The 25,959-nt window shown below is 42.8% G+C and overlaps 1 protein-coding gene across 18 annotated transcripts in view; it reads left to right on the top strand.

The window, feature by feature from the left end:
* kif1aa (kinesin family member 1Aa) overlaps positions 1–25,959 on the top strand; it is a 299,164-nt gene that overhangs the window by 222,162 nt on the left and 51,043 nt on the right. For 17 of the 18 annotated variants that reach the window (XM_060834323.1, XM_060834317.1, XM_060834321.1 and 14 more), the window contains 7 exons: positions 992–1,110; positions 3,157–3,242; positions 6,116–6,251; positions 12,501–12,663; positions 16,503–16,593; positions 18,366–18,484; positions 20,485–20,540. In XM_060834323.1, the coding sequence (XP_060690306.1) occupies positions 992–1,110; positions 3,157–3,242; positions 6,116–6,251; positions 12,501–12,663; positions 16,503–16,593; positions 18,366–18,484; positions 20,485–20,540 (770 nt within the window). Of the gene's footprint in view, positions 1–991; positions 1,111–3,156; positions 3,243–6,115; positions 6,252–12,467; positions 12,664–16,502; positions 16,594–18,365; positions 18,485–20,484; positions 20,541–25,959 lie in introns of all 18 variants that reach the window. The other variant, XM_060834315.1, reaches the window with a different exon arrangement.

Raw genomic sequence — 25,959 nt, 5'->3', positions numbered from 1 at the left:
TTCTGGCCTCACCTTCATCCCATTTCAATGACCATCAATTTGCCACCAGGCATCCTTCAACGGGCTTGACAAGTTCCGAGTCACCCCGGAATACCTGTACACAATGGTCTACTGGGAGCATAGTTTGAAATGGAAGGAAGATTCCTCAGTCTGCAGCCTAATTCCAGATAGTGGGACAATGTTATTAAACACGATAGTCAAGTCTGTAATCTGACCATAAAATGGTGAAACTGGCCAGTCTAACTCAAACAACAGAGATACTAGGGCCGTAATACAATCTGCCTTAATTCCAGAAGCATATGAGCTTGACGTAAAACCATTAGGCATAGGAACAGAAATAGGCCATTCAATCTCTCAAGGCAGCTCTGCCAGCCAAGGCTGATCTGATAATCCTCAACTCCACTTTCCTGCCTTTTCTCATACTGATCAAAAATCTGTCTTTTTAGCCTTGAAAATATTTAACCAACGAAATTCAACAACCCTCTGTGGTAAAGAATTCCGTAGACTCTCAAACTCTGATTTACAAAATTCCTCCTCATCTCTGTCTTAAATGTGCAACCCCTGAGATTATGCCCTTTGGTCCTAGACTCTCCCACAAGGAGCATGAGAAAAATGTGTTTGCCCAATTAAGCTTATTTTTCTGTAGTTGATTTATTTAGCAATAACAACCAGTGAAACGGAGAAAAACTGAAACCAGCACCACATAGGTGCTTGCTTAAAAACAGTGAGAAATGCCAAGATCAAACCCAAGTCTTTGTGCATTCCAATTTTCCAAGCATCCTGTCTCTCATAATGCCACTGGAAGGGTCACTGCTGTTAAAAAAAACTCTTGGCTTACCCCATTCCAGCTGCAAACCAAATAAATAATGTCATGTTTTTTAATACACCCAACTATGAAGTCCCTGAGCCAATGAGGAAGGCTAGAACCACCTATGGCATGAAGGTGGTGTTGACGGATTGGCTGATATGTCTTATGTTCTTTTTTTTCCAGAGCATTCGTTTATCTCAGTAACTTACTGTACCCTGTGCCATTGGTGCATCGTGTGGCAATTGTCAGTGAGAAGGGAGAAGTCAAAGGATTTCTACGTGTGGCTGTTCAGGCCATTTCTGGTAAGTGAAAACAGATGTACAAACATCATGTTTAATGTCAGAAACTGTCCTTTCAGTCTCTGGGGCTGACTGGGACAGTGGGTCAGACACTGTCCTTTCACAGTCTGGGACTGGCTGGGACAGTGGGTCAGACACTGTCGTTTCACACTCTGGGACTGACTAGGACAGTGGGTCAGACACTGCCCTTTCACACTCTGGGACTGGCTGGGACAGTGGGTCAGACACTGTCCTTTCACACTCTGGGACTGGCTGGGACAGTGGGTCAGACACTGTCCTTTCACACTCTGGGACTGGCTGGGACAGTGGGTCAGACACTGTCCTTTCACACTCTGGGACTGGCTGGGACATTGGGTCAGACACTGTCCTTTCACACTCTGGGACTGGCTGGGACAGTGGGTCAGACACTGTCCTTTCACATTCTGGGACTGACTGGGACAGTGGGTCAGACACTGTCCTTTCACACTCTGGGACTGACTGGGACAGTGAGTCAGACACTGTCCTTTCACACTCTAGGACTGACTGGGACAGTGGGTCAGACACTGTCCTTTCACATTCTGGGACTGACTGGGACAGTGGGTCAGACACTGTCCTTTCACACCCTGGGACTGACTGGGACAGTGGGTCAGACACTGTCTTTTCACATTCTGGGACTGACTGGGACAGTGGGTCAGACACTGTCCTTTCACACTCTGGGACTGACTGGGACAGTGGGTCAGACACTGTCCTTTCACACTCTGGGACTGACTGGGACAGTGGGTCAGACACTGACCTTTCACACTCTGGGACTGACTGGGACAGTGGGTCAGACACTGTCCTTTCACACTCTAGGACTGACTGGGAGAGTGGGTCAGACACTGTCCTTTCACACTCTGGGACTGACTGGGACAGTGGGTCAGACACCGTCCTTTCACACTCTGGGACTGGCTGGGACAGTGGGTCAGACACTGTCCTTTCACACTCTAGGACTGACTGGGAGAGTGGGTCAGACACTGTCCTTTCACACACTGCGATTGACTGTGACATTGGGTCAGACACTGTCCTTTCACACTCTGGGACTGACTGGGACAGTGGGTCAGACACTGTCTTTCACATTCTGGGACTCGCTGGGACAGTGGGTCAGACACTGACCTTTAACACTCAGGGACTGACTGGGACAGTGGGTCAGACACTGTCCTTTCACACTCTGGGACTGGCTGGGACATTGGGTCAGACACTGACCTTTAACACTCTGGGACTGACTGGGACAGTGGGTCAGACACTGTCCTTTCACACCCTGGGACTGACTGGGACAGTGGGTCAGACACTATCCTTTCATGCTCTGGGACTGACTGGGACAGTGGGTCAGACACTGTCCTTTCTCACTCTGGGACTGACTGGGACAGTGGGTCAGACACTATCCTTTCACACCCTGGGACTGACTGGGACAGTGGGTCAGACACTATCCTTTCATGCTCTGGGACTGACTGGGACAGTGGGTCAGACACTGTCCTTTCTCACTCTGGGACTGACTGGGACAGTGGGTCAGACACTATCCTTTCACACTCTGGGACTGACTGGGACAGTGGGTCGTACACTGTCCTTTCTCACTCTGGTGCTGACTGGGACAGTGTGTCAGACACTGTCCTTTCACACACTGGGACTGACTGGGACCGTGGGTCAGACACTGTCCTTTCATACTCTGGGACTGGCTGGGACAGTGGGTCAGACACTGTCCTTTCACACTCTGGGACTGACTGGGACAGTGGGTCAGACACTGTCCTTACACACTCTGGGACTGACTGGGACAGTGGGTCAGACACTGTCTTTTATTTGATAAACAGAACAAATGAATATCACTTGCAGTTGAATAATTCTGTGGTAGAGTAAGGAGCAGGTGGGAGAAATGGGAAATTAATTGGATGAACCTTTCAACAAACTAGCACAGACACTGTGGGCTGAATGGTTCCCTTTTGTGGTCTGAGAATCTGTGTGGATTGTCTGATTCTGCAATCGTTATCTGTATGTTTATTTTGTTGCATGATATTCTTTTGTTGTGTCTATTTGTAGCTGACGAGGAAGCTCCAGATTATGGTTCTGGTGTTCGACAATCAGGAACTGCCAAGATCTCCTTTGATGACCAGCATTTTGAGAAGGTATTGCTTATAGCAGTCTTTGTCTTTCCCATTGCCATCTATTGAACCCTGTTCAAATGTGCTCACTAGAAAATTGAGGTGGAAGAAAAAGCAATCTACTAAAACTCTGTGTATCAACACAAACTTGATTTGTGTTTCATATGCTGAGGGCATTTGGCTTGATGGGACTCTGGGAAGCAGAGCAAGGCTGTAATATTAAAATATATTTCATCTCTAATATGCTGAGATCTGTGTTCTAATGAGTTGTATAACTAAGGAACACTGAATGTTTTAACTTCAGTAAAGGGGACAAGAGATCCATTGGCAAAAATTGAATCAGCTGGAATGACATGACAAGGAAATAGATTGAGGTAGCAATAAAGATAATGTTAATTGGAGTATGGCAAGAAGGACTGGTAATTGCAAACTCAAGACTGTGCCTCAGATAGGGCCAGAGTTTACAAAACAGTGAAAAAAAAATTAAAGGCTCTGTATCTGAATGTGTTTTCAATAAAACAGATGATTTTCAGCTCAGACTGAAATTCATATGCGTGACCTGATAGCCAATAAGAAACCCAAAGATGGGATCTGAATATCCAAGGGTACACGACATTCAGAATGACAGGAAGTCAGGGGAAGGCAATGGAGTAATTTGCTTTTTTAAAGAGGGCATTTTAGTACTGTATTGAGAAATGACTGTTGTCCTAAAATTCAAGGCGTGGAATCAGTTTGGGTGGAACTAAAGAACAGTAAGGGGCAGAAATTTTTGGAGGGACTTGATTTAAATACCAAACAGCAGTGGTCATGTATAAAGTAGAAATCGGGAAATTAAAGGTGCATGAAACAGGGGTAAGACAGTAATCTAGGGGTATTTCAAACTATATTTAGACCAGTTAATGGACCAATTAGCTCTTATGTTGTGAAGGATGAACTCTTAGAATACATGCGGACTGGTATTGTAGATCAGTGTACTTAGGAATAGGCCATTCGTATCTATTCGAGAGTGTGATGCTGGAAAAGTACAACCCATTAGGCAGTATCCGAGGAGCAGGAGAATTGACATTTCAGGCATAAGCCCTTCATCCTGATAAAGGGCTTATGCCCGAAACGTTGACTCTCCTGCTCGTTGGATACTGCCTGACCAGCTGGGCTTTTCTAGCACCGCACTCTCAACTCTTATCTCCAGCATCTGCAGTCCTCACTTTCTCCCGTTTGTATCTAGCATTGTACAATGATAAAGGTATAATTCATAATCTTGTAAATAAGCCTTAAGAGGGACCATTGTATGATAGAATTTTACATTAATTTTGATTGAGTGATGTAGTTTAATGAGAAGCTAAGGTTTTAATTCCACAGAAAGCAGGCCACAAATACATGGGAGTGTTATGATCCCAGCTGATGTTATTATTGGACAAGTCAGATCCCCAATTGAAACCTGGTTTGATAGATCATATTTTGATTTATTTTGGTTTTACCAAAGAGATCTCTCACTTTAGTATAAGAATATGGAATTCTGGAATTAATGGTCTCATGATAGCCACAAAATCATTGTCAATTATTGGAAAAACCCATCTGGTTTACTGATCTCCTTTAGAGGCGGAAACTGCCATCCTTATTCACTCTGGCCTACATGTGACTCCAGACCCACAGCAAAGTTGAGACTCTGAACTTCCTTCTGGGCAATGAGAGGTGGGCAATAAATGCTGGTCTCGATCCTATGATTGCATGTTTTCTTAAGATTGAGGGTTCACCAAATTATCTCCTGAGAAAAGGATTGTCTGATGGGGAAAGATTAAGTAGACTGATCTATATTCTCTGGAATTTAGAAGTGTGAGATGTGATCTCAATTCAAATGTACTTCAAAAGTTTTCACCGAGTAGATGTGAGAAGGAGGTTGTCCAAGCTTGGAGTGGCAGTCTAGAATCTGAGACAGCCTCAGAATAAAAGGTTTCTCTTGAGATTTATTGATAAGGTGAGGAAGAATTTCTTCCCTCAGAGATTGATCAATCTTTGGAATTTCCTGGGAGACCTATGGAGGCTCAGTAATTGAGTATGTTTTTAGTCGCCACACTTCCAGAAAGATGTGGAAGCTTAGGAGAGAATGCAGAAAAGGTTCACCAGGATGTTGCCTGGTCTCAAGGGCATTGGCTGCGGGGAAAGGTTAAAAAGACTCGGATTGTTTTCACTGGAAAGATGGTGGCTGAGAGCAAACCTGATAAAGGACTACAAATTAGGAGAGGCAGAGATAGGTGGATAGTCAGAAGCTTTTTCCTAGGTTTGAAGTTTCAAATACAAGGGGGCATAGGTTCAAGGGGAGAAGGGGGAAAGTTTAAGGGAGATGTTTGAGGAAAGTTTTTCATGCAGAGAGTGGGAGGAGCTTGGAATGCACTGCCTGAAGAGGTGGTGGAAGCAGGCACGTTGGTGACATTTAAGAGGCATCTGGATGGTTACATGAATAGGGAGATAATAGAGGGATACAGACTGAATAAGGAAAGAAGGTTTGTTAAAGTTTAGTTAGGGCATGATGATCAGCACAAGCTTGGAGGGCTGAAGAGCCTGTTCCTGTGCTGTACTTCCCTTTTGTTCTTGTTCATTTGTTTGTTCTTTAAGACTGTGTTTGATGGATTACCATGCACTAAAAACATCAAAGAATGGGGAATGATGCAGGAAAATGGCGCAGGGGTGGACAATGAGCTGTGATGTCATTGAATAATGAAACAGACTAGAGAGACTGAATGGCCCACTCCTGCTCAAATTTCTGCTGTCCAGATGGTCTGTTGTAACAACGTTCGTTCACTGGGATGCTAGGGATCACAAACCAGATCTACAAATAAGGATTTGAAAGAAGAAGACCTCTTTGTGTGTGAAGTTCACTCTGTGATCACTCTGTTCAGTTTCAGTCAGATTGTTGTACAGCTGGAATGTCTCGCTCTGGCACATCACAGGAGGAGCTGCGGATTGTGGAAGGACAGGGCCAATCGAGTGATTCAGGTCCCTCGGCTGATGAGGTCAACAACAATACCTGCGCAGGTATGCACTGTCCCATCGAAACCAGTGGCAGCACATTTTCTAACCCAGTTTGAATCAGAATTAACACGAATAACTGGAATAGAAAGATCTGTGCTTCAGAGTTCAAGAGCTAATTGGAGAAGAAAACATTTGTTTAAGAGCATTCGAACAATGTTACTGCTTGATCCCAGCAATTTGCACTGAGGAAATAAGTCAGTTAAAATGGTGAGACAGAATAAGCAATTGTGTTATGGACTCGACCAAACCTCCTCAAAGTGTATTAGAAGGTAGCCAAGACCCTAACATTTACTATTTTAAAGGTAAATGTAAGGTGTTTCATTCCAGTTGCAATTAGATTGGTCAAACTACTTGATATTATGTAAAACCTAATTTATCATACACTATATGTAAAACATACCAAAAAAAATTGGCCTAGATGTAATTCTCATGAAATGCTTAACAAAACAATAGATACAGTAAAAGTTAATAATTAACTGTTCCAGTATAGGAGCATCTGATAAACACAGTCTTGGCAAAAGGCAAATTCAGAAAAATAGATTATCTCACATTCAACTCCAGTAGCAGGAAAATACCAAGAGGAAACTCAGAGAGTGTCGCAGGGAGAGATGGACTGCAGCATCCAAACCCTGCTGAGACCCCAGTAATAACTGCTAAAAGCTCAGACTAAAAATCCTGGTTCTGTGCGAGCTTGACCCATCCATTCAGGCTACTTCTAATGTTCCAAATTTTAAATAAAAACCCAAGGCCTACACTCGTAGTTCTGCACAGACTGCTCGAAATTCTGCCTTAAAAGCTCTCTTTAAAAAAAAAGGACAAAATACCGCTCTCAAAGCTGTAGTTTCATCACAATTAAAACATCCCTGGGATAGAAAAATCAGTGTTGTGTTTCCACACTCCTTCTATCCCTCAAGGGTAAATTTGATTTTGGAGATAATATAAAACATGACAATACAGATTTAACCAAATTTCAGTCAACTCAGTATAAATCAGCAGCTGACCCTGGGATTGTCTGACTCTCTTATCTAAAAGTTCTTCGAAAAATTTTCATCATCAATTAGTTCCTGACTTTTAAAACAAAGTTTTTAGAACCCTGATGACAAGATATGTTTTATTTTATTCAGTGAAGCAGTATGATCTGGTTTGTAGCGCCTGAAAGGACAAGGGAAGCATATTCAGCAATAACTTACAGAAAACAATTGATTGTGAACTTGAAATCCAAAATCGTACCAATCTCTTTCAAACAACTAACTCTCATTTCCACCGAGAATCTTGAAGTTGTCAAATCTGGGAAGAGAAAGTCAAAATGTCAGGGGTAGGGTAGATGTTAGTGAGGACGCACAGAATCTGCTTTGTCCTGTATAAATGGATGTTGCCATGGTTGGAGGGTTTGAGCTATAGGGAGAGACTGGAGCTTACAGAGGTTTATAGAATCATGAAGGGCATGGATAGGTTAAATAGACAAAGTCTTTTCCCTGGGGTTGGGGAGTCTAGAAATAGAGGGTAAAGGTTTAGGGTGAGAGGGGAAAGATTTAAAAGGGACCTAACGGGCAACATTTTCACACAGTGGATGGTGCTTGTATGGAATGAGCTGCCAGAGGAAGTGATGGAGGTGGGTACAACTACAGCATTTGAAAGGCATCTGGATGAGTATATGAATAGGAAGAGTTTAGAGGGATATGGGCCAAATGCTGGCAAATGGGACTAGATTAATTTAGGATAGCTTTATGGACAGGTCTGATTCTGTGCTGTACATCTCAATGAGGGTTGGAGGTGATTTCCTCAAATTCTGGGAGCAACAATTACTGTTTTATATGCTGTTGCATTGTTTTGGAACTTTGGAGAAAAAATATCAAAGCAACAACATTTTGAAAAGGGAGAGGAACAGACAAAGGCAGCACATGGTCTGTGCAGAGGAAAGAGAGAGAGAGAGAGAGAGAGAGAGAAAGAAATCCACACTGCTAATGGACACAGTCGTGAACCTGCGCAATTACTGCCTTTGCTGTTTGAATTCATGTATTGCTGGACCTCAGAGTGCATCTGGGAAAATTAACAAACAGTGAAATTCACAACTAATCTTGGAGGAACCTGTTTGGGAGAGGCCACAGCACAGAAACAGATAAGTGAAGATTTTTAAGTGATGCCTTACAGTAAGTCTGCAGTAGTGAGTAGAGTGGGTTCTTTCTTGATTATATGCTTTTTGAGATATGTCTCTTGATTAAACTTAAAATATAAGCCATAAGTATTATGTTAGCCTGGAGCAGTATTTTGTAGAGGAATAAGACAGTGCCATTTTCTGGGTCTGTAGCTTGAAGAAGCAAAAGTGTCCTTTAGTAGAGTGATGTGCTCTTCTTGTCTGATGTGGGAGTTTAGGGAGTGTTACTGAGGATTATATCTGCAATAAATGCCATTGGTTGCGAATCCTATCATATTGAATGGATCGGTTAGAGAGACAGTTATAGGCAATGAGGAATTTACAAGAGCAAGGGGATCTGATGGATAGCAGTTATTGGAAGGCAGAAAAGTTGCAGATATAGTCACATAGATGAGTTAACTTCAGGAAAGGTAAGAGAGGTAGGCAGATAGTGTAGCAGCCTTCTGTGTTTATCCCCATTTCAAACAGGTATGCTGTTTTGGAAAATTTAGGGGGTGATGGATTCTCAGGGGAATGTAGCACAAACAGCCAGATTTCTGGTATCAAGACTGGCTCTAATGCAATGAGAGGTACGTCGGGATCCAAGGGATCAATTGTGTTAGGGGACTCTCCAGTCTGAGGCACAGACCGACATATCTGTAGCCAGTAGCAAAAAATCAGAATGGTGTGTTGCCTCCCAAGTTAAGGATGTCTCAGAGAGGATGCAAAATGTTCTCAAGGGGGAGAGGGACCAGCAGGAGGTCATTGGCCACATTGGAACCAATGATATAGGAAAGGAAAAAGAAGAGATTCTGAAGGGAGAAAAAGAGAGTTTGGAAGGGATTTAAAAAGGAAATCCAGAGAGTAATAATATCTGGATTATGGATTACTCACCGTGCTGCAAGCTAGTGAGGGTAGGAATAGGAGGTTAGAGCAGATGAATGCATGGCTGAGGGGCTTGTGTATGGGAGAAGGATTCACATTTTTGGATCATTGGAATCTCTTATTGGGTAGAAGTGACCTGTACAAGAAGGATGGATTGCACCTGAATTGGAAGGGGACTAATATACTGACAGGGAGATTTGCTAGAGCTGCTCGGGAGAGTTTAAACTACTAACTTGGGGAGGGGGTGGGACCCAGGGAGATAGTGAGAAAAGAGATCAATCTGAGACTGGTATAGTTGATAAAAGAAGTGATTCAAACAATCAGGGCAGGCAGGGACAAAGCAGAGAACAGCGTACGACTAAACAATTAAACTGCATTTATTTCAATGCAAGGGGCCTAACAGGGAAGGCAAATGAACTCAGGGCATGGTTAGGAACATGATATTCGGATATTGTAGCAATTACAGAAACATGGCTCAGGGATGGGCAGGACTGGCAGCTAAATGTTCCAGGATACAAATGCTACAGGAAGGATAGAAAGGGAGGCAAGAGAGAAGGGGAAGTGGCATTTTTGATAAGGGATAGCAATACAGATGTACTGAAGGATAATATTCCTGGAAATACATCCAGGGAAGTTATTTGGGTGGAACTGAGAAATAAGAAAGGGATGATCACCTTATTGGGATTGTATTATAGACCCCCCAATAGTCAGAGGGAAATTAAGAAACAATCTTGTAAGGAGATCTCAGCTATCTGTAAGAATAATAGAGTAGTTATGCTCGGGGATTTTAACTTTCCAAACATAGACTGGGACTGCCATAGTGTTAAAGTTTTAGATGGAGAGGAATTTGTTCAGTATGTACAAGAAAATTTTCTGATTCAGTATGTGGATGCACCTATTAGAAAAGATGCAAAACTGGATCTACTCTTGGGAAATAAGGCAGGGCAGGTGACTGAGGTGTCAGTGGGGGAGCACTTTGGGGCCAGCGACCATAATTCTATTCGTTTTAAAATAGTGATGGAAAAGGATAGATCAAATCTAAAAGTTTAGTTCTAAATTGAAGGAAGGCCAATTTTGATGGTATTGGGCAAGAACTTTCGAAAGCTGATTGGGGGCAAGTGTTTGCAGGTAAAGGGACGAATGGAAAATGGGAAGCCTTCAGAAATGAGATAACGAGAATCCAGAGAAAGTATATTCCTGTCATGGTGAAAGAAAAGGCTGGTAGGTATAGGGAATGCTGGATGACTAAAGAAATTGAGAGTTTGGTTACGAAAAAGAAGGAAGCATATGTCAGGTATAGAGAGGATAGATCAAATGAATTCTTAGAAGAGTATAAAGGAAGTAGGAGTATACTTAAGAGGGAAATCGGGAGAGCAAGAAGGGGACATGAGATAGCTTTGGCAAATAGAATTAAGGAGAATCCAAAGTGTTTCTACAAATACATTAAGGACAAAAGGGTAACTAGGGAGAGAATAGGGCCTCTCAAAGATCAGCAAGGCAGCCTTTGTGTGGAGCCGCAGGAGATGGGGGAGATACAAAATGAGTACTTTGAATCAGTGTTCACTGTGGAAAAGGACATGGAAAATATAGAATGTAGGGAAATAGATGGTGATATATAGAAAACTGTCCATATTACAGAAGGTGAAGTGCTGGATGTCTTGAAACACATAAAAGTGGATAAATCCCCAGGACATGATCAGGTGCACCCCAGAACTCTGTAGGAAGCTAGAGAAGTGATTGCTGGGCCTCTTGCTGAGATATTTGTATAATCGATAGTCACAGGTGAGGTGCCGGAAGACTGGAGGTTGGCTAATGTGGTGCCACTGTTTACAAAGGATGATAAGGACAAACCAGGGAACTATAGACCAGTGAGCCTGATGTCAGTGATGGACAAGTTGTTGGAGGGAATCCTGAGGAACAGGATGTACGTGTATTTGGAAAGACAAGGGCTGATTAGGGATAGTCAACATGGCTTTGTGCATGGGAAATCATGTCTCACAAACCTGATTGAGTTTTTGAATAAGTAACAAAGAGGATTGATGAAGGTAGAACAATGGACGTGATCTATATGGACTTCAGTAAGGCGTTCGACTTGGTTTCCCATGGGAGACTCATTAGGAAGTTGAGATATCATGGAATACAGGGAGAACTATCCATTTGGATACAGAACTGGCTCAAAGTTAGAAGACAGAAGTTGGTTGTGGTGGGGAGGGGGGGATTACTTTTCAAACTGGAGGCCTGTGACCAATAGAGTGCCACAGTGCTGGGTCAACAGCTTTTTGTCATTTACATAAATGATTTGGATGAGAGCATAGGAGGTATTGTGAGTACGTTTGAAGGTGACAGCAAAATTGGAGGTGTAGTGGACAGCGAAGACGATTACTTCAGATTACAATGGGATCTTGATCAAATAGGCCAATGTGCTGAGGAGTGGCAGATGGAGTTTAATTTAGATAAGTGAGAGGTGCTGCATTTTGGGAAAGCAAATCTTAGCAGGACTTATAGACTTAATGGTAAGGTCCTAGAGAGTGTTGCTGAACAAAGAGATCTTGGAGTACAGGTTCATAGGTCTCTGAAAGTGGAGTTGTAGGTAGATAGGAGAGTGAAGAAAGTGTTTGACATGCTTTCCTTTATTGGTCAGAGTATTGAGTGTAGGAGTTGGGAGATCATGTTGCAGCTGTACAGGACATTGGTTAGGCCACTGTTGGAATATTGTGTGCAATTCTGGTCTCCTTCCTATCTGAAGGATGTTCTGAAACTTGAAAGAGTTCAGAAAAGATTTACAAGGGTGTTGCCAGGGTTGGAGGTTTGAACTATAGGGAGAGGTTGAATAGGCTGGGGTTGTTTTCCCTGGAGTGTCGGAGGCTGAGTGGTGACCTTATATAGGTTTATAAAATCATGAAGTTTATAAAATCACCTTCCTGTACACTATGGGAAATTTAGCATGGCCAATTCGCCTAATCTGCACATCTTTGGATTGTGGAAAGAAACCCAAGCAGACACAGGGAGAATGTGCACACTCCACACAGACAGTCCCCTGAGGCTGGATTCAAATCCAGGTCCCTGGCACTGTGAGGCAAAAGTGCTAAACACTGAGCCAATTTGGGTAGGACTGAGTTTAATCATTTCAACTCAGTCCAAACAGCACCCCTCCCCCCCACCCCTCTTGAAACTTAGATGTGGCTCTGCCTTTCGGGGAGTGCCCATTGATTTCCTTTTTTTGCATTCTGCAGCAACCCAGGAGGAGCCTGATAGTCCAGAGAAATCCCCGGTAGATACACAGATGGATGGAATTGTAGAACATCTCAAAATCGGCAGCAACTTCACTTTTAGAGTGACCGTTCTACAGGCCTCGAGTATCTCGGCTGAATATGCTGATATCTTCTGTCAGTTCAAGTAAGTTGCCCATTGCCATTCTATATCCATGCTGTATGGACCCATTGCCACGTCAATAGAACTCATAATGGTCTCTGTACTTTCAAAAACTGGAGAGACCATCCCAGAGGGAAGATGCGGTAATGCTGGGAAATGAATGTACTGCTCATAGTGGAGTTCCATTTTGAAGTGCTGTATGCCTCATTTGCCAGCTTTGCTGATTTTTTCATTCTGGAATGTTCCATCTCCTCATGGCTGTGTCAGTGGAATCAGAGATGTATCTCTGAAATATTGCCGAAAAGCATGATTATTTAATATTTGAGTTTGTGTAGATCGATTTACCTGACTATACTGGATGTGTTATTAATATATACATCACTGTAGCCATGGAAACCATGAGTTTTGAAATATCCTTGCTGCACACATCCTTTATGGAAGCTGGTTAATGTCTCTGGTTTCTGAGTGACCTTGGTCAAGTCAGACCTAGCGTTGGTTCTTGACAGTGAGCTGACTAGCAGAATTACTGTAGAACACACAGGGTACAGCAAGGGTGGGAAGTGATCCTGTTGGCAGTATTCAGAGGTTATCCAGTGGGCCAACTAAAGAACAAAGAACAAAGAAAATTACAGCACAGCAGGCCCTTTGACCCTCCAAGCCTACTCCAGATCCTCTATCTAAACCTGTCACCTATTTCCCAAGGATCTGTATCCCTCTGCTCCCTGCGCATTCATGTATCAGTCTAGATCCATCTTAAATGTCGCTATTGTGCCCGCCTCTGCCACCTCTGCTGGCAATGCATTCCAAGCACCTACCACTCTCTGCGTAAGGAACTTGCCCCTCTCACTTAACTCCCTTAAACTTTCCCCCTTGCCTTGAACTTGTGACCCCTAGTAATTGACTCCCCTCCCCTGGGAAAAAGCTTCTCGCTATCCACCCTGTCTATCTCTCTCACCTTTTTGTAGATCTCAATCAGGTCTCCCCACAACCTCTATCTTTATAATGAAAATAATCCTAATCCATTCAACCTCTCTTTATAGCGAGCAACCTCCATACCAGGCGACATCCTGGTGAATCTCCTCTGCACCCTCTTCAAAGGATCCACATCCTTTCGGCAATGTGGTGACCAGAATTGTAGGCAGTATTCCAAATATATCCAAACTGATGTCTTATACAACTGTAATGTGACCTGCCAACTCTTGTACTCAATACCCCATCCGATGAAGAGAAGCATGCCATATGCCTTCTTGACCACTCTATCAACCTATGTGGCCACCTTCAGGGTACAATGGACTGAACACCCAGATCTCTCTATGCATCAGTTTTTCCCACGGTTTTTCCATTTACCGTATGGTTCACTCTTGAAAGGGATCTTCCAAAATGCATCGCCTCACATTTTGGATTGAAATCCATCTGCCATTTCTATGCCCAACTCTCTAAACTATCCATATTCTGCTGTATTCTCTGACAGTCCCCTTCACTATCTGCTACTCCACCAATCATAGTGTCATCTGCAAACTTGCTAATCAGACCACCTGTTCCTTCCTCAAGATCACAAAGTCATGTGGTCCCAACACGGATCCCTGTGGAACACTGCTGGTCACAATTCTCCATATTAAGAAACTCCCTTTCTCTACTACTCTCTTGCCCAGCCAGTTCTCTGTCCATTTAGCTATCCACCCTGGATCCTATGCGACTTCACTTTCTCCATCAGCCTTACTGAAGTCCATGTGTATGACATCTACAGCCCTTCCCTCATCAATCAACTTTGTCACTTCCTTAAAGAATTCTATTAAGTTGGTAAGACATGACCTTCACTGCACAAAACCATGTTGCCTATCACTGATAAGCCCATTTTCTTTACAATGGGAATAGATCCTTTCCCTCAGTACCTTCTCCAGCAGCTTCCCTACCACTTACGTCAGGCCCCCCAGTCTATATTTATTTGGGTTATTCCTGCTACCCTTCTCAAACAAGGGGACAACATTAGCAATTCTCTAGTCCTCTAGGACCTCACGTGTGTTCAAGGATGCTGCAAAGATATCTGTTAAGGTCCCAGCTATTTCCTGTCTCGCTTTCCTCAGTAACCTGGGATAGATCTCATCTGGACCTGGGGACTTGTCTACCTTAATGCCTTTTAGAATACCCAACACTTCCTCCCTCCTTATATCGACTTGACCTCGAGTGATCAAACATTTTTCCCTAATCACAACATTCTTCATGTCCCTCTCCTTGGTGAATACCAATGCAAATTACTTATTCAGAGTCTCACCCATTTTGTCTGACCGTATGCTTAACTTTCCTCCTTCGTCCTTGAGTGGGCCAACCCTTTCTCTAGTTACCCTCTTGATTTTTATATACAAATAAAAGGCTTTAGAATTTTCCTTAACCCTGTTTGCTAAAGATATTTCAAAACCCCTTTCAGTCTTCTTAATTCCTCATTTCAGATTGGTCCTATTTTCCCGATATTCTTCCAAAGCTTCAGCTGTTTCAGTCACCTAGACCTTATGTATGCTTCCTTTTTCCTCTTAGCTAGTCTCACAATTTCACCTGTCATCCATGGTTCCCCAATCTTGCCATTTCTATCCCTCATTTTCACAGGGACATGTCTGCCCTGCACTCTAATCAACCTCTCTTTAAAAGCCTCCCACCATACCAAATGTAGATTTACCTTTAGATAGCTGCTCCCAATCCACATTCCCCAGCTCCTGCCAAGTTTTGTATAGTTGGCCTTCCCCTATTTTAGCACTCTTCCTTTAGGACCACTCTCATCTTTGTCCACGAGTATTCTAAAACTTGCGGAATTATGATCACTATTCCCAAAGTAATCCCCTACTGAAACTTGAATCACCTGGCCGAGTTCATTCCCCAATACCAGGTCCACTATGGCCCCTTCTCGAGTTAGCCTATTTGCATACTGGTCTAGAAAACCCTCCTAGATGCTCCTTACAGATTCTGCTCCATCTGGACCTCTAACGCTAAATGGAAAATTAGAAATTAAAATCTCCTATCACAACCATCCTGTTGCTCCTACATCTTTCCATAACTCTTTACATATTTGTAACTCTATCTCATGTCTGCTGTTGGGAGGCCTGCATACAGCCCCAACATTGTTACTGCCTTCCTATTTCTGAGCTCTGTCCATATTGCTTGAGTCCTCCATAGTGCCTTCCTTCAGCACAGTTGTGGTATCCTCTCTGACCAGTAATGTAACTCCTCCACCCCTTTACCTCATACCTGCCTGAAGCACCGATATCCTGGGATATTTAGTTGCCAGTCATGCCCTTCCCTCAACCAAGTCTCAGTAATAGCAATAACATCATACTCCCAGGTACTAATCCAAGCCCTAAGTTCATTTGCCTTACCTACTACACTTCTCACATTAAAACAAAAGCACCTCAGACTACCAGTCCCTATGCATTCATCAACTGCTCCCTGCCTACTCTTCCCCTTAGTCATGCTGACTTCATGAACTAGTTCCTTACAGGTTTTAGTTACGACCTCCTTACTGTCCACTAACCTCCTCATTTAGTTCCCATCCCTTGCCACATTAGTTTAAACCTTCCCCAACAGCATTAGCAAAAGCAGCCCCAAGGGCATTGTTTCCAGTCCAGCCCAGATGTAGACCATCCAATTTGTAATAGTCCCACATCCCCCAGAACCGGTCCCAAGGTCCCAAAAATCTGAATCCCTCCCTCCTGCACCATCTCTCAAGCCATCTCTAGACCATCTCTATTCCAATACCCACGCATTGCAGCCTGTGTCATTCTGAATTGCCTGATGTTTCTGTTCAGGGCTGATAATATAAATGAAAAGAACCTTCAATGAAAAAGGTGAAACTGTGATTTTTCTCTCCTTTCCAGTTTCATTCATCGCCAGGAAGAAGCGTTTTCCACAGAACCACTGAAAAACACAGGCCGAGGCCCCCCACTTGGTTTTTACCATGTCCAAAATGTGAGTACCACAAATGAGGGTAGAATTGTGATCATGTAGAACTAGATACAATCCCCAGTCTAACTGCTGGCTGTACCAAAGGTCTTTTGTAAGGTTTTCAGTTTCTGAGAGTTTGGGGTTTCATCATATTAATGATATTATTGACAGAGTGATGATTGCATTGCGTGCTTGGACCAAAACTCTTTTAATGTCCATCTAAAAGTAAATGTGATTCAGTGGAGATTGGAAGAAGAGTCGAAGCTAGTGGCTGAAGGCTTGGTCAAAAAATTTAGTTGAGGAGGTTTCCAAATGAGTCATGAGTGACAACCAGGTACAAGAGTTTGACAGAAAGTTCCAGATGGTAGACAGGACATTGTAGGACTGATGCTGATGGCATGGTAGAAGGAAATAGATGCAAATAAATCAGGTAACGTCTGCTCCCAGGAGATCAGGAAGACCAACCCCAGATGGTATTGTGCAACAGTAGTGACCCCAAGTGATGAGACAAGGTGGAGACAAGATTCCTTATTCATGCTTGCAGGTGAACCCAGGTCCAGCTGCTGCTTCTTCAGTGTTGGATAGCTTTCAATGCAGCACAGATATACCAATGTAGCTCCCAACCCTCCTTCAAGTATTATAGAATGGTTCAATGGAGAGTACAAGAGGACATGCTGGGAGCAGCACTAGACATACCTAAGAATGCGGTCCAGTCTGGTGAAGCTACCATTCAGGACTACTTGCGTGCCAAGCAGCATAAATAGCAAGTGACTGATAGAGCTAAGTGATCCCACAACCAGCGGATCAGATATAAACTCTAATGTCCTGTCTGATCCAGTCATGAATAACGGTGTAAATTAAACAATTCGCCGGAGGAGGCTCCACAAACATCCCCATCCTCAATGATGGAAGAGCCAAACACATCAGTGTAAAGGATAAGGCTGAAGCTTTCACAGCAATCTTCAGCCAGAAGTGTCAAATGGATGGTACACTTCAGCCTCCTCCAGTGGTCCCCAGCATCACTGATGCCAGTCATCAGACAATTTGATTTACTCCACTTGATATCAAGAAACATTTGGAGGCACTGGATACTGCAAAGGCTATGGGCCCGGCCAACATCCCAGCAATAGTACTGAAGATATGTGCTTCAGAAATTGTCTCTCCCCTACCAAGCTGTTCCAGTATAGTTACAACACTTGTACTTACCTGACAATGTGAAAAATTGCCCAGTTATGTCCTGTACACAAAAATCAGGACAAATCAACCCCATCCAATTTCTGATTCATTCTATTCTTAATGATCGATAAAGTGATGGAAGATGTCATCAACAGTTGACATGGTGGCTGGATGGTTAGCACTGCTGCCTCATCACGTCCAGGGGCCCAGTTTCAATTCCAGCCTTGAGCAACTATCTGTATGGAGTTTGCAAATTCTCCCTGTGTCTGCTTGGGTTTCCTCTGGGTGCCCTGGTTTTCTCCCACAGTCCCAAAGATGTGCAGGTTAGATGGATTGTCCATGGTAAATTGCCTATAATGTCCAGGGATGTGCAGGTTAGATGGATTCGTTGGGAAATTAGGGTTACAGGGATGGGATGAGAGCCAGGTCTGGATGTGATGCTTTTCGGAGGGTTGCTTTGGACTTGATAGGCTGAATGGCCTGCTTCCACGCTGTCGGGGGCTCTATGATTCATGATTAAATGGTTCTACGAACAGTGCTGTCAAGCATCACTTATTAACTCTTGAAAACTCAGTTAAACAAACATATATATGATGAAAGCTGTACTTGTTTTTTTACAGATTGCAGTTGAAGTAACCAAGTCCTTCATAGAGTATATTAAGACTCAACCCATTGTATTTGAGGTGTTTGGGCACTACCAGCAGCACCCGTTCCCACCACTCTGCAAGGACCTTATCAGGTAGATGTTTCAATAGGTCTTGTTATCTTCAAGAACAATGTTCCTTTGTTTTGTTTGAAGCTCAGCATCAATGTCTCACTTTTCATAGTGCGGAATGCTATCAGAGGTTCTGTTCTTACCTTTATCCTTCTGTACTGTGGTATGTGAAGTGGATCTGAATTAACAGAATAATAATGTAATACCAGAGAGGAGGGTGTACATGCAGACCCAATAAAGACTACTGCGTCCAATGAGTTGGAGGGTACAATGCTGCTTCCAGCCCCACCAACCCCCCCCAACCCAAGTGTAGATACCCCATCCCAACCTGAGCACAATGGACCCAAAGGGCCCTGGACTCAGGTTATTGGGTCTTGACATAGCCCCCACTTCCCTGTTCCAACCCTATGTGTGCAACATCTAATAACGAGTTATGAAAGGCACCCAAACCTTACTGCTTAACTGAAGTGACTCACAAGTTGGAATCAGTGAAAGAAATTAGCTTCATCCTAGGGTGAATCCACCACGTCCTGAAAGTGAGCTTCTCAAGGCAGCGGGGCATTAACTTACGTGTCTCCGAGAGAGCAGGTCACAACTACACACATAAATAAAACACGCACACACACACAAAAACATATGTGCACACAGAAACACGCGTACACAAAAACATACACACATAACATACACAAGCGCAACCTTATTGCTAGAGAATAATGCATTTGTGAAGAAATTAACTTAAATACAATGGAAAAATTAATTAAAACCACATTGCTACACAATTGGTCCCATTATTCCAATCAGGAACACCTGCAGGCAGCTGTGGTTGCTAAGTCCCTGTTGAGAAAGACAAACAAATCCTTTTGACATGAACCCTGAATCACTCATGCACAGCTAAAAGTGACTGGTTGAAATGGCATTCCAACCCATCCTGAGCTGAAGAAATTCCAGACAGAGTAAGTTAAAAATCACATAACACTAGATTTTTAACTTTGTCCACCCCAATCCAACACTGGCACCTCCAAATCAGACAGAGAAGCTACCCTTGTTTCTCCTGCACCTTTTCCACCTCCCTATCCATTCGATCATGATCCAGATCTGACAACTTTGTCGGTTTGCCCCTTGACATCTGGGCTGGTGGGATAGTCATGCCTCCAAACAACGCTGTGTGGTTACAGAACAGACAAAGAAAGAAGGGATAATCATGGCTTTAACCCTGGTATTTGGGATGTTCAGTCTTTGGCTGCTTGATGATCAAAGGAAAGAAGTGGCAGATATTTGGGTGAGACAGGTTTCCTGCCTAATGTGAAGCTCAGAGATGAAAGAGATCTCTGCAAACCCTGTCTGATGCCTGAAGTTGTTGGAGGCCAGGGAGTTGTTGGCAACAGTATGGTTTGCACACCCACCTCCCCAGCCCTCCCATCACAGTTCTCTGAAAACTTCTTTCCAGTGAAATTGTAGTTCTGGGACAGACAGTGGGATCATGGTAATGTTACTGGTCTGGTAACCTGAAAGCCCAGCCTCTGAAGACACAGGCTCATATTCCACTACAGTAGCTGGTACGATTTAAATTCAGTGAATAAATCTGGAATATAAAGCTAGTGTCAGTGTTGGTACCCATGTGAACTATCACCTTTTGTTGTCAAGAACCCCGTTTAGTTCACTGATGTCCTTGGGGAAGAAAGCCTGCCATTCTCACCCACTCTAGTCTATGTTTAACTCCATATAAACCAGACCACGGTAAGGTTGGCTCTTCTGAAATGGTGCACTTGGTTTCAAGATAACTAAGGTATGGCAACAAAGTCCAGCTTTGCGAATGATGCCCAGCTACCCTGGAGGGAGGTAAAACAAAAACAATTGCATTTACTCAGTGTCAGACTCTATATCTCTCAACTAAAATGGGAATCTGCCTAAGGGTACCATGTGCTGATAAAGTCTTGGCTCAGTGATCTGTTTTTGACTAAATGATTTTCTTCACAAAGTATCCTAGATGGGAATTCACCTGGTCTTTTTCTTTTTATAACTAGCCCCTTGAGGCCATCTCGCCGTCAGTTCCCTCGAGTGATGCCCCTTTCTAAGCCAGGTAAGGGGTTTAAAATTGCTCAATGCTTTATCTCAGTGAATGTAAGTATCAAACTGTACATCGTAGCCATATGGAGGAATAGAAGTTCATAGCGAAACAAACAAAGCAGTAATCTTGAGATACAACATTCTTTACCTAATTCATGTCTACAATACATATGTCATCATTGCTATAGATGGCCTACCAGAAATCCTGAGTGCCCAGCTAATGCAGTAAATGAGAGGCAGCTATCCAATCTTTAAACCCCCTGCTAAAGTAGCTGGTGATCAGCTGGTGGGAGGTGCCAGGATTGGTCCAACATACTTGAAGAGGCGATCAGCAATTGTCACCCTGATGCTAAGAGGAATGGGAGTGCTCGCCCTGATTACTCAGCACTCACCCAATCACACCCATTTCCTCTCACCACTCCACACCTCCTGAGATTTACCTACAAAATACAGCCACCAGGAAAACAGCCCAACACTCAACTTTATGAAAGGGACACCCCCAATGTTAAGGAAATGAGGAGCCATGAGCTCAGCTCAGGCAAGCGTTGTTGGGAGGCATATTGTTGCCTTGTCATTGCTACAGACAAATACAGTCAGTACAAGCTCTGAAACCACATTAAGATAATCCATGGACTTGGCACAGGGACTCAATGGATAACGGTGGTATTTGAACTGCACAGGCCAGAAAGATCTCACACCCTGTCTGATCTGTTCCCAAAACATAGCTGTGTACTCAAGTCATCTGAGGGCAATTGGTGCAGTGATGTTAAACCAAAGCAACAGCCTTCAGGACAGGAGGGGAAATGTGAAAACAAGCATGAGGACAATGGTTTACACTCAACAGAATGTATGTGAATTAGCAGATGAGTTTCTGTGTGTCAGGAATTTCAGAAACAGGCAAACAGTTTCTTAATAATATCAATGTGAGACATTAGGCATTTCAGACTGTATTAAAGTTCCTCCACCCACCTCACCATCCTTATCTCCTCACATTACATCAGTAAATACTTTTTTGCTAATCTTTCTGCACTAACCTGACAGCTATTGTCACTACTGTATTTTGCAGAGGAAACAGGCAATGTATCTTTAAGACAGGTGGCATCATGACATTTGACATTCCAGTACAAACTGCCCACCTCATTGTCAACAGCCATTAATGTGGCAGCGGTAGCAGTAATTACAGTAATAGTCAGCAAGCATCGAACCTGTACTAAGTTGGAGATACTACAACAGTGTAAATAATTAGTATTGTTCATAAACTTAAAGACATCCTTCTCAACAAGGACCTAGTCTTTGTGGTATATGTTGCATCAGCTAATGTCTAGGGTAGCATAACAGACCATATTTTACTGACAGTGGTGTTGCTCCCTGCATCAACCATTATTCTCAAGTTCTCTATATTATCTGAGTTCCAGTTTTTGACACCAAACTCTCTACCTTAGTCATACAATAACAATGAACTGCAGGCTCTTGAAATTCCACTCACCATGCTCTTCATGTACTTCATTATCATCAGCTCCCCTGATGATCATTGTTCCACTCCCTCCTATGTCTGCTATACCTTTAGGGTATGTATTCAAACAGCAATAAAAAGGTGTGTTTATATACAAGTCTTTTTGTTTCAAATGCTGCAGTTATTTAACCAGAGTTTGTGTACGTGCTCAGCATTGGTCTAATAAAACAAAGCCAAATGTACACTGATGTTTTCTTACACTAGACTCACAGAAATGTACATCCATTGTAAGGTACGATTCTTTAACCTGGAACTGTTACTGTGTAATGGGGCTCCTTTATTCTCAAAGAACTCAGAACACAATTGTAGCAGTGAATTTTTTTTTAACCAAATGACCAGACAGAATACAAACAACCTTATCGATGGGGGTTAGGAGTATGTTACAGAAATACTTCGAAGAAGAGCTTGAAAGCTCCTGGTCATTTATGGGTACAGTGTCTCACTTTTGAATTTAATGATGACCTCTTAGGATCATGGAGCTCAAAAGAGGCCATTCCACTCATTGTATCAATTGTAGACCTTTGAAAGATCCATTGAGTTAGTGTCAGTCCTTTTTCTTTTTCCATTTTTGTTTAACGTTTTAGGATATAGGGTCGAGAGTGTGGTGCTGGAACAGCACAGCAGGTCAGGCAGCACCTGAGGAGCAGGAGAATCGATGTTTCGGGTGTAAGCCCTTCACCAGGAATGAAAGGATATAGCCCTTTCAGACAGGGCATTGCAGATTGCAACAGCTTAAAGAAAAATTCCCTCTTGATTCTTTTGTGTTTTAGCTTAATGATGAAGACTCTAGTTACTGATTCTCCAGCCAGTGGAAAGTTGTTCTTCATCCAGATGTTACTGGGGTTGGGTGGAGATACATTAGCTTGTTCCGGATGTGTGGGTAACTATTTTTATGTCTGGTGCAAAGCTGGGGGCTTGTGTTTGGCGGAAGATCCCTTTAATACTGAAATAGGTCTAGGTACTAGAAGGTTCATGTTTATTGTTTTAATCTGTTGTACATATTTCTCGACATACCTCATTAATTAATAAGTTATCCTCTCCTTGTCAGAATCCATGTGATTTTCATATTTCTGTTGTTTTTTTGTTTGTTCTTCATCTTTCATACCTGGCAGAGAATGAGAAAGCAATTGTTTTGATTAAGCACCTGATGCCTGATGGGTTGAATCTCCCATTCCTGGACTCGCTGTCCATGCACGCCATGTCTGCGGCTAGCGTCGCTACTTCCTATCTCTCCGAGGACAACGTACATGACCCCTTGCCCCTTCCTTCCTCCCCTGGTTGCGCTGTCAGGAAAGCCCAGATGCATGGTTCGTAATCCTGAACTCTGATGGAAAGTCTGTTTCATTGGATACTTCACCGCTTTCAGCTCCACATGTAATTGGCTGATTCATCTTCCAATCTCCAAACAATTTGGTATAACCCCCATAAGGAGAAAGTGAAGACTGCAGATGCCGGAAATCAGAGTTGAAAAGTGTTGCGCTGGAAAAGCACAGCCAGTCAGACAGTGTCTAAGAAGCAGGAGAATTCAAGCATAAGGTCTTCATCAGGAATCATGTTGAAACCTTATGAAGAGTTCTTACTCGAAATGTTGACTCTCCTGATCCTCAGATACTGCCTGACACGTTGTGCTTTTCCAGAACCACACTTTTTTTGACTATAACCCCCATAAGGATTGGATATTTCAACCCAACCAACTCATTGCTTGCTTCAACCCCACTCCCTGTTACAACTGGACATTTCACTTCCAAAGCCTGTCATGCATTTTATTAAGGAATTTCCTCATCCTCCATCAACAATTCACCTTCCTCAAATTCCCAGAGAAAAAAAGACAATTCATCTTTCAACTTCCATACATTTGGTATTTTACTTCCTGCTTCAAATAAGCGCCTTCCAGTCCCTGTGCAACTGGAGATTTATTCTCCGCCGCACTCCACATATAATTGAGTAAATTCTCTCACTCTGTGTTTGATGGTGAAAAGTACCTCCCAAGTGCTTTGCCAATTCTTCTTCCACTGCATCGTACAATTGGATAGTTTACCCCAGGACAGTATGACATTGTATCATGACTCTGCAGGGGCCATGGCTTTTTCCGCTTGGTTATATATTTTTCCACCCCCTCATTGCCTCATTGCTAAATGAAAATTAATGTGATATCAGTGGAACATCAATAGCTTACGTCCTGCATTCTTCCTGATGCAGAAATCTCATACCTGCTCCCAGAGACTAGTCTATGAGTAATTATCTCTATGTCCATTTGCTGCTTTTGGTGTTGTACCCAATTCAAAGCCACTTTCCATGGGTGACAATCGTGTGTCATTACCTAGCCCTGGATCCTTGTGAGTTGGCTCAGCGATGTAAACAAAAGTGGACAAGTGTGTGCAGTATTTCAATAAACTGAAGATTGGTGGAACTGTTGGATAGTTTTCATGATACAAAAGTCTGGTTGTGGAATCTTCATTTTTATTTTAAAGTTGAAAAGCCTCAGTGGAAAACCGAGGGGTAAAGTTCACATGCTGGAAATGAAAGAACAAAGATTAATTGGCAATGAGATTCTGTCATGCTTTCTTTTTGAAGTACATTGAAAGAGGTGAGACTGGCTTTGGTATCCCATCTGGAATACCAGCCAAAGTAATATATAGTTTACAATAAAAGGTAATCATTCTATTTTATGAACAATCTCAATTTTTAAGACAACACACACTTGGCCCATTTCTGTCATTGCAATGTGCTTTGTATCTTTTCCCATAACTCACCTCTGCATGTCTGCAGTGTTTTTGTAGCTTTGTGTGTTTATTTCATTGAGGAAATTGAGTTTTTAATTTAATCTCAAGTGGATCTTTCATGGCAGAATTATCAGAGGAAAGCTCAGCTTTCAGCCTTCCTCTCTTTTAGCCCAGTGTGTTCAACCATAAAACTGTCATAAAGTCCAAGGAAATGTCACTACCATTGTCAAAAAATCATTAGTAAAACTGCTCAGATGTCAGGAATAGCTTTATTACTGGAATTTATCCCTCGAAGCCTGAATTAAACATTTAAGTACAATCTTAAATATAGACAAGATTAAATCTATTTCTATTTCCTTCCACACTTACACATTTTTGTTTTTAACTTTAATGCTTATTGGTTTACTCTGGCTCTGTTTTAACTGTTTACCTTTTCCTCCTGAATTTCTTCACCTAGTTTAGGGCAACTTCTGAAAATCTATTGGCTTAAATCGTAAGGTTGACATTCACCCATATGTTGTAATGGATAAATTTGTCATTTTGAACAACACTTAAACCATAAGAGTCTATACTGCCCTCCACCGTCTTAGGACTTAATGGTGTCAATCACCATTGGAACTGTAACCCAATCGATGCAGCACCTCTGAGAGAAGAAAGGAGACCTTGCAAAAAGGATTCATGTAGTAGCAGCATGAACACAAGTCAGAAAAACGTGGAAGAGCTCAGCCAAGTTACAAATGATTCTCATATTGCACACATTCATACATTAACAAAAGGACTTATGAATATAGGCTGCTTTGACAGTTGCGTGCCCTGTTATATGAAATGTGCAGTGACTTGCAGGTATGTCCCCCAGGTGCACCCTGTCCCCCAGGTATACCCTGCCCCCAGCTGTATCCTGTCCTCTGGGTGCGTCCTGTTCCCTGGATGTATTCTGTCCTTCAGTTGTAACCTGTTCTCCTATCCTTCAGGTGTATTTTTTTTTAAATTGTACTTTTTTCTTCCAATGCTTTGCCATGTTCTGTTGTTGTTCACACCTTGCAAAATATTTTTGCATGATGATATTTGAATCTGACACAAACTGAAGTTTGAAGTATACTAATATGTTAGATATCTGCCATTTGGTACAGCATCAGGATTTGGAACAGATAATGCTGGAAGTTTACTGTAGAACCAACTACAAAGTTTGGGTTCAC

This window comes from Hemiscyllium ocellatum, chromosome 13, assembly GCF_020745735.1.
Source record: "Hemiscyllium ocellatum isolate sHemOce1 chromosome 13, sHemOce1.pat.X.cur, whole genome shotgun sequence".
In the NCBI taxonomy this organism is placed as follows: Eukaryota; Metazoa; Chordata; class Chondrichthyes; order Orectolobiformes; family Hemiscylliidae; genus Hemiscyllium; species Hemiscyllium ocellatum.
Note: the sequence above shows the minus strand (reverse complement) of the source record. Positions and strands in the feature narration are given on the sequence as shown.